Source organism: Triticum aestivum, chromosome 5B (assembly GCF_018294505.1).
Source record: "Triticum aestivum cultivar Chinese Spring chromosome 5B, IWGSC CS RefSeq v2.1, whole genome shotgun sequence".
NCBI lineage: Eukaryota > Viridiplantae > Streptophyta > Magnoliopsida > Poales > Poaceae > Triticum > Triticum aestivum.
Window position 1 is genome coordinate 554,341,009 of NC_057807.1, and position 8,897 is coordinate 554,349,905.

At 50.6% G+C, this 8,897-nt stretch overlaps 1 protein-coding gene across 2 annotated transcripts; it reads right to left on the minus strand.

Annotated features, from left to right (window-relative positions):
- Positions 1–1,592: 1,592 nt before the first annotated feature.
- LOC123113171 (protein AMEIOTIC 1 homolog) lies at positions 1,593–8,375 on the minus strand. 2 transcript variants are annotated; one of them, XM_044534328.1, is made up of 11 exons: positions 8,031–8,375; positions 7,252–7,335; positions 5,879–6,032; positions 5,686–5,762; positions 4,476–5,539; positions 4,284–4,368; positions 3,508–3,570; positions 3,230–3,292; positions 2,945–3,028; positions 2,292–2,831; positions 1,593–2,202 (listed from the first exon to the last, which is right to left on the minus strand). In XM_044534328.1, the coding sequence occupies exons 2-11, from the start codon at positions 7,318–7,320 to the stop codon at positions 2,065–2,067; spliced, it is 2,337 nt and encodes a 778-aa protein (XP_044390263.1). In that variant the 5' UTR covers positions 7,321–7,335; positions 8,031–8,375; the 3' UTR covers positions 1,593–2,064. The 2 variants fall into 2 exon arrangements, with proteins under 2 accessions (XP_044390263.1, XP_044390262.1); XM_044534327.1 differs by having other exon boundaries at positions 5,686–5,765.
- Positions 8,376–8,897: the final 522 nt, after the last annotated feature.

Here is an 8,897-nt window from a genome sequence, read left to right on the forward strand (position 1 = left end):
GTGTTTCGAGGATCTAGCATATGTGTGACCGGATCTTGTTGGTTGAGTGATTTCTCTTGTGTTTCCCCTCGTGTTTCTCTCGTTTTCCCCTCATGTTCTTTGTGTTCTTCGTAGGATCCCCTCCAATCGTGAAAGATCGGGCATCCAGGGTTCTACCCTACATCAACACATGTTCCAAATAGCTCGGAACATCCGGTGCAGCTTCCGGTCAGGTTTTGTCGGACTAGGAGAGTTTATACCGCGGTCAAACTCTCTGGATACCATGGAACCTTCCCATAACTACCGAGGGCTGAAACTTCCATGCATTAAGAGATGTTAGACTTTTGGTGCAAAATCTTTGTAAATCCTAGAACTTCCGAGCCACATAGAAAACGTGTCGTAACAGTTGGATTTGGGGGTTAGCTATAAATATCCCCCTTTTGCCCCACGAAGAAGGTGACAACTCCCTTCTCTCTCTCTCATTCATTGTTCTTGCTCAAATTACTTGGAGATATCCTCCCCTTTCAATCAAATATTTTGGGAAGTGAAAAGAGAAGTGCTCTATGTACACTTCCATCAAGCAAAAGTTGAATCCCCTAGTTTCTTTGGTGGGTCTTGTTATTCTTGGAGGTTAGAGACTCCTGGGCGGTAGGAGTCCCCGGTGAGAGATCAAGTTGTGATCTTCTTCGATGTTTTGTGAAGGTTTGGAGGTTGCATCAAGGTTTATCACTAGTGGTTGAGAAACACATTCATTGCGATATCTCAACAAGAATAGGGTGAGTCTTCATGGTAACATCCATCCTTCCAACGGTGACTAGCTTTCCTCAAAAGAAGTGAACATTGGGATAAATCCTCGTCTCTAGAGTCTCTGGTTATCCCTAACCCTAACTCTTTAGTTGTGGTTTATTTTTGTCACTTGACATTGCATTCACTACATGATATTGCATTCATCTTATCGGTTTGTTTATCTCACCGTAGCAAGTTTAGGCACACCTTTATAGTCCGCATGGCCTAAACTTACTAATAATTATTTAAAAGTTACAGTTGTTGTTATTCATCCCCTTCGGGCCATCTCGATCCTTTCAGCCACAGACACGTCGAAGATGTGGTGGTTCGAGGCACCCTCCACGCGGTCGCAGCTTCGGTGTTAACAACCACTGCGAATTAGGCAAGCGCGGCGGGAAACTCCTGGAGGTGTGCGAGCACGAGAGGTGTACAAATAGATTTGTTATGTAGTGAGAAGGTACTAAATGCTAGACTCCAAAGCGGTAAGGCAGAAACTGGGCGAGTCTTAATTATTGCACTTTGAAGGCGTGGATGATGATTTTTATAATTTGAGGACTTACATGGCACCCCCTGAAATGTCTCGAGGATCCACATTGCACTCCACTGTTATATTTAGGATGGAGGCTAGCGGTAATGTAATTTGGAGGTCTACATAGAGGAGTAAGATATAGCCAGACAGCGAGTTTATATAGGTGTTTCTATACATAGTTTGAGGTCTACACAGAATTCAAACGACCTAGTAGGTGTGAATGAGTGATCGACCCGAGATGCACGGTGTCACACTGGAGAATATAGCTGTACAGCAGGAAATGAAAAACAAATCAGAATGATAGTATGAAGTCTATATAAATATATGGAGCCCACAAAACACACATTCCATTCCATTTGAAATGTGTCACAAAAAGGGCAGTCGAAGGAAGCAACTGACAGACATACTGGAGTCAAAACAGGCATTGGAGAGCCACCAACCAAAGTCACGTTTCCGGCAATACATCCATCCTCGACACCAACTAGAAACTCTTTTGACGACGAATAAATTGCAAACTGATGCTATCGGACTGTAACCAAGGTGTAACTGACTGACTGACTGACTGACTGACTGTAATCGAGAACCGCCGAGACCATGTAGTAACCTGTTTCTCACTTTCGTTAATCTATCTCTCTCTCTTTTTTGTTTTATCTTATCCTCTCTGTGTGTTTGTGCAGTTTTTATCTTAACCTATGATGATCACCGTACCGTACCGTACCGATCGTGGTAGTATCTCATATGCAGGGGAGGGGAATGGAAGGAGCTCAGCTTCAGCAGTAGGAGGGAGTGGCGAGGGCCAGGTCCGTGCCCACCACGGTGCTCATCCCTCCGGCCTCCAGGTTGGGCATGGCCATCCTCCTCCCCCCCTGCTGCAGCAGACTAGCACCGCAGGGCGACGACGGCGAATCCTGCGCGCATACATGTCATACATTGATCGATCAGCCTGCTGCCTTGGATTTGGCGGGAAGGGAGATGGAGAGGTAAGTGTACTACTAACCATGTGGCGCAAGGTGAGGCCGGCGAAGGGGTGCAGGGCCGGGACGGTGAAGCCTGCGGTGAAGAGCGGCTGTGGCTGGAGGGGTGACCTGGGGCTGGGCAGGGCCAGCAGCTTGCCCGCGTTGGTGGTGGACGACGCCGACGGCGGCGTGGAGAAGTAGTCCCCGGCCCCCAGCATCGCCTCCTCCGCCATCACCACCTCAACTCTGCGGGGGAGCTGGTGGTGGTGGTGGTCGATGCTGATGCCGCTGCTGCCTCCCCCGCTCCCGCTCATGTCCGTGCCGCTGCTGCTTGGCCACAGGAACGTGCCCTGTGGCTTGCAGATGCGGAAGCTGCTCTTCCTCGCCGTCCTCTTCTCGCCGGCCTGGGCCTGGACGGCCGTAACATCTGAACGCTGCCTGCTCTGGCTCTGGCTCTGGCTCTGGCTCTGGCTCTGCTCACCACCACCAAAATCTAGCGCCCGCCTCCCCTCGTTCTGACCCACAACAGCCACCTCCTCTATTCCAGTACTCTTCAGCTTCTCTGCCAACAGAAATTGCTCCTGTGGAGTCAAAATGGAACACAGCTATTTATTTAGTCCAGGAACACAGATAGCCTAGGACAGAGTGCAGTAATTCTATGCAATGCAACAGGGCTCTGCACTGCAGTACCTACCTTTAAAGACATGAAGGAGCTTGAGAGAGAAGCCATCTGTTCCTCCAGCTTATCATTCTTTTCGACTACAAAATCATACTTATCCTGAAAAACAAGAACCCAGCTCATCTCAGTTAACACTGCCAGAATGTACCGCACACTTCTACAGCAGAATAAGCAGAGAACATGCTGACTAAATCATCACATTCTTAAGAACCTTCAAGTCCTAGTTAGATAGATAGACATCACAAATGCAATGGTGGTGGTATGCAAATAGTGGGAATTCAGTTAGCAACATGACTGTACCTTCAGTGACCGCACCTCCTTCTTTAACTTACTATGTTTCTGAACCACATTCTCGTAGGTGTCCTGTAATTCAACAATGCAAGGTCATATATTTACTTACTTGCAGCTAATAAATGCTGACCAATGTGCATATACATATATATAGCTATCTAGAAGTTAAAAAGGATAAAAAAGGTGATCAACTAATGCTAAATTCTCTGAAAAACAATCTAAGACTAACATGTACAGTTTGCTTAGTATGGGATGAACTGTTATAATTTCTGAAGGCACTTAATTACCTTCAAAGACGACACCTGCTTCTCTAGCTTTTCATTTGCCTTAACCACCTTCTGGTACTTCTCCTGAGAAACAAAACAAGCAAAGGAGTGGCTTAGATATAGTAGTAAAGAGTAAACCAGAACAATGAAACCAAATTCTTAATTAAAAACTACTCCTTCCGTCTGAAAATACTTGTCATCAAAATGGATAAAAGAGGATGTATCTAGATGTATTTTAGTTCTAGATAGATCTTTTTTTATCCATTTTGATGACAAGTATTTCTGGACAGAGGAAGTATGTCCTTAACACCTTTTTATACATTGTTAGTTGGGAGACCAGATTAAAGATGATCAGAAGTGCAGTTCCAAAAGGCTTATGTTCAAGAATGATTTTTTTCCTCACAATGTAGGGAGGCAGTTTCTTCACATATATGCACCTTCATAGACTGAGAAAGTACTAAAGAGGGGAAGAATCTACAGGTCCCAGGTTGCCATTATTATAAATGTACCCATAAGAAACTTCAGAAAACACAGAATCTAGGCTAACACTGCATAATAACATTTGATCAACTGAAGAAACTGCAAACTTCCTGCTTTGGGTGTTGGGGGATGTGGGGTAAATCATGTTGTTAACTTTGCGTATTTTGTCCCGGAAGAGAAGTTTGTGTGTTTGATGCAGCAATAAAACTTTGTATGTTTGAAATCACCTTTCCTCAGAAGTACAGAAAAGAGGAACAGAGGGAAATGCTTGGAATAGGGAAATCGACAGGATCTTATAATATGAAGGATATGGTTACCTTCCATGAACTGTAAGCTCTTTCAGCCTCAGATTTCGCTTCCTTGCCCAGCTCCACCATGTTAGAGCTCAGCTGCTCCATGTTCCTTGACATCACCAAGAAGGGGAACAATGTTGGAAATCAAGCAATTTGCTCCATTGCAGGCGAACGCATCAAGGGGAAACTGCGATGGGCAGTCAGAAAAATGGATACCTTTTGACATCATTGAGCTCCTCAGCGAGCTCCTCCGTCTGCCTCTTAATCAGGAGATCACCGGCAGCTGGGGACACGTCATCACCGGGCTTCCACCCGGGCGGCGGCACCCAGTACGGATCAGCCACGCCGGCCTGCCGGCGCACCTCCGCCAGCTCGGCTGGCTCCAGCCAGTACTCCATGGCGCCATCCGCGTTGTGACGGCGCCGGAACCGGTCCGTGCTGCCATCGGGCACCCTTCCGGCCATGTGCTTGAGCAGGTGGTCCAGGAGTCCGGTGTCGCCGATGCGCTTGCGGGCTTGCTCCCGCAGCGCCTGCCGCATCACCGGGGCGCCGAGGGTGGCGCCGCTGGAGCGCATGATCTCGAGCAGGCTCCTCTCCGCCGCCGCGTACCGCTCGGCCGACCACCGGTCCTTGCCGCGCCGAGGGTCGCCGTCTCTAGACTCCACGTGGCGCCTCTTCTGTTTCTTGGGGCTCTTGTATGGCTTGCTCTTCTTCTCCTTCGCCGGGTTGCCGGGCTTGTCCTTGCTTCCCTCTGCCTCCTCGCGCTTCCTCTTGGCTCTGATTGAGCTCCTCCTGTCATCTTCCTGCGCCGGGCGCTGCAGCTCCTTGACGCTGGCCTCTGTTTCGTAGCCGCCGATGCTGGCCTCCTTGGCAACTTCGCGATGCCGGCCAATGTACCTGACGCGGCGCCGCACGCCCCACCCGGCGCCATCGCACTTCAGGGTGGCGAGGAGGCAGGAGGTGACCGCCGGCGCCTTGGGCGGAGCCGGTGGAGCTTCAGGCGACGACAGCGCGTCCTGTTCCGTTGCTGGGCCAGACGACGCGCTGAAGTCGAAGACGCAGGGGTTGACAAGCCAGAAGCTGTCCTGGTGCATCTCGCCCTCGAGCTCCTGCTCGGCCACCCGGCGGCGCAGGATGCGCGCGGCGTGGTTGCTGCTCATGACGAAGCGCTCGTCGAGCTCTGGCCCGGCGCTGGGCGCCCGGAAATTGGAGAAGAAGCTCCGCAGCGCCAGGAGGGACGGGAAGCTCACAGTGATGTCGTGGCTCGTGTGCTCGCTCACCTACATGCACAGCCGGAGATCACATAAGAAACAAGCCAGATCAAACACCTCGTACTCCAAGAAACAGTGACAGTGAGGCACAACACACTCTAGAGCCACCTGCGTTGCACGGTGAAAAGTGACAGAAGAGAAGACAGAATTCTTACCTTAACCACGCGTATGGACTTGAGATGGATTGGAGATTCGGGGGGCAGCATGTCGTGGTCGATCTCGTAGAACCCTCCTGCTGACCAGACCAAATCACCGCGTGAAAAACAATTCCAGCAACTTGGCATGAACAGGAATTAATGGAGGATTGCACAAACCGTTCCATTTCTGAGACCAGCATTGCTCACTCACCAGCATGATAGGTGGGGATGGCAGAGGTTGACAGGCTCTGTCTGCTGACGGGCGAGCTGGGCGGTTGGATCTTGGGGCTGCTATCATCATCCTTGCCAGTTCTGTTGTGGACTGCAGGCCTCTTCTTGTAGTAGAACCTGGGCACCTGTGGCCTCTGCGAAAGGTTGTACGGTCAGAAGAGGGGAGACAGATGCATGATTCGTGTAAATAAAGAGAATCAAGGAGAACAGTGGGACTGAAATGGAAATGCTTTTGGGGGGTGGACGTGTGATGGGAAAGACCCAGTCATGTTAAAGAGAAACACATTTCAACACCACACATTCCAACCACATTGTACCAATTCAGAATAATTTGTTTCCTGTTCTTGTTGGATAATCTAACAAATTGCAGATACTGTCTATTGTCTACTGGGTGGTTAGTCTCATCTGCTCCATATTTGGGGTTTGTGTGTAGCCAATATTTAGTACTGGACACATTTTCAGACTCCTTACAATGACAGCTGAAATCGAACTAGAGTACTAGTTTCAGCCATGCAAGCATCCGCCACGTAAGTATTCGGGACAAATTGAGAAAATTCATTTCTAGTTGCAACAATAACTAGTGATTCAGCTAAATCAACAAAAAGTTGCTAAAAGTGGCACTAGCTGAGCAAGCTACTTTCAGTCTTTGTGTTTTCAGTGTACTACTCTTGAGCAGATTTAGCACTGCACTTGGCATGTGTCATCTGTTCAAGGATCAGTTGCACCCAAAGATGCACCGGTGCATGCATGCTTCATCAACAGACCATCATAATGACAGGAGGCTTCACCTTAACACCAAACAGGAGCATCTTTAGTAACTACCCCTACAACTCCAGTTAGCAACATTAATGAATGCTTTTCAACAGAATTCTGTTCATTTAATGTGCAAATCACATTCCATTTTAGCATGGTGGTCCGGATCTGGTTACCATGCATGCACTAGTAGCCCTTCTATCTTTTCTACTATCCGAAATGCAATCCAGCCTCCGATTCTACTTTAGCTGCCTACTAGCCTTGGCAACACGTACACACATAATTTTCGCAAATTAATTAATTAAGCGAGAACGCATTAACACGGAACTGGCCAACTAGTGATCCATCTACCACTTCACTGCGCGCTGATGTAACAAACTGACACTACATACACCGTGGTCGGGGGCACATGCATAAAACATCCCGTCGTATCAACCTCAACCGTAACGTTAACACACACACACACACAGACAGTATATATGGATTAAAAAGTGGACAGATCCAACAGATTGCCCCAGATGAACAAAAAGGCAAAAGCAAGCCGAACTGGCAAAAGAAAAAGCTGGTGATCTTCAGGTACGTAGGTAGGCACGCACGTACCATGGGGGAGTCCTGCGTGTGAGCCGCGCACGGAGGAGTGGTCCTCACCGCCTCCGCCTCCGCCTCCATCTGCCTCCGCGTTGTCTGCCGCAAGAACAAAAGCCCACGGATTAACCACTCGTCCATCCATCCAAGATCAGTGCACGCGAATAGAACTGCGAAAGCTTGCCAATCAAATCGAATCGAAGAATTAAAACCCTAGCCGATGCTCCTTGCTGCCATTGCCGACCCCCACAGAAGAAACAAGCGTGCGAAAAAATCGGGTAGATGTCCCAAAACACGACGGGGAAAAAATTACGGGGCAAACGATGGGCGACCCGGAGTGTGGAGCGACCAAGGCATTGCGTCGAGCAGCAGCAGCGCATGTGGTAGTTCCTCGCTGACGCCGCTGCGAGAATAAGGCAGAAGAAAAGAGGGGAAGGCCTCGAAAAGCAGCGGAAAAACCCAACCGAAATGGACAACAAAAACACGACGCTTTTGCAGGCAGATCAAAGCGGCTTTGGGCCTGCCATGGAGTCGCCCAGCGCGGTACGGAGCGACCCCCGCTGCTGCTCCATGCTCTGGCAGGCCGCCGACGACCGAAACACGCAAGAGACCATAGGAAAAAAAAAATCACCTCGGCGCTTTTGAAAACCACGGACCGTTGCTGCGCACGAGGATCGGAGAAGGGATCTAGCTAGCGCCACAGAAACGGCGGAAACGCAGGCGAACACGAGAGGAAGCCACGCACGCACGCGCGCGTGCTTCGATCGAAAACCTTGGAGACGAACGCCACTCACCGTGGACCGCGCCGCCGCCGCGGCCGCCGGTGCTGGAGGAGGAGGAGGCGCGCGCGCGCGGCTGCGTGGCGGATCGGCGGCGAGGGGAGGGGAGGGGAGTGAAATATGTAGGGCCGTACGGAATGCGGCGAGGTTTGGTGGGGAGGAATAAAAATAATTAAAATAAATCAAGCGGGCGTGCGGGCGTGCGACGAACTGGGCGGATGGATGGGTGGATCTGAAAGGCTGGGGTTTTTGGGTGCGAGGCTAGGGCATGGCTGGGTTTCTCCCCGGCCGTCCTGATGGATGGATGGATCGATCTCCGGCGGCCGCGATTAAATAGAGTGTGGGAGGGAGGGACGGGGAGAGTGCGTGCAGGATCTTGCTACGTAGGGGGAGAGGAGGGGTGTAAAGCGAGGGACGTGTGTGTGTGTGTGACTTGTGGCAGGGGCAGATCGTATCGTGTGCTGTGCTGTGGGCCTGTGGCCTGCAGAGAGAGAGAGAGAGAATGGCAGGACAGTGTAGAGGAAGGAACGGAACGGCCACCCAGCCAGCGCCTGTGGTGCTGTGGGCCTGTGCTGTGGGCCTGCGGCCGCGGCGGGAGACAAAAGTAAACCAACCGCCTTTTCCTTCCGTCGAGTAAATTGCACACTTCGTCCCTGTACTCGTTGGCTTGTAACAAAACCATCCTGGTACTCGCGAAGTGCTTCTGTACGGTCCTCAGACTTGCGATCGTGTAACAGAGACGGTCCTGTGTACGCAGCGGCATACGTCTGGCCCTTTTCCCCTGCCACGTCAGCGCCTAGAGCTGGTCCAGCCGAACCGACTGGCTCGAGCCGGACTTAGACGACGAGACGACCCCCTGTGTAATCGAGGTCCAAATCCAAA

What these genes read in the sequence shown, in the direction of transcription:
- LOC123113171 (XM_044534327.1), bottom strand. Translation starts at nt 7,320, where the DNA reads ATGGAGGCGGAGGCGGAGGCGGTGAGGACCACTCCTCCGTGCGCGGCT. An exon ending in GAGCTCAATGATGTCAAAAG is followed by an intron (nt 4,369 to 4,475) that starts GTATCCATTTTT and finishes GGTGATGTCAAG; the next exon opens with GAACATGGAGCAGCTGAGCT. An exon ending in GCTCCTTCATGTCTTTAAAG is followed by an intron (nt 2,832 to 2,944) that starts GTAGGTACTGCA and finishes TTGACTCCACAG; the next exon opens with GAGCAATTTCTGTTGGCAGA.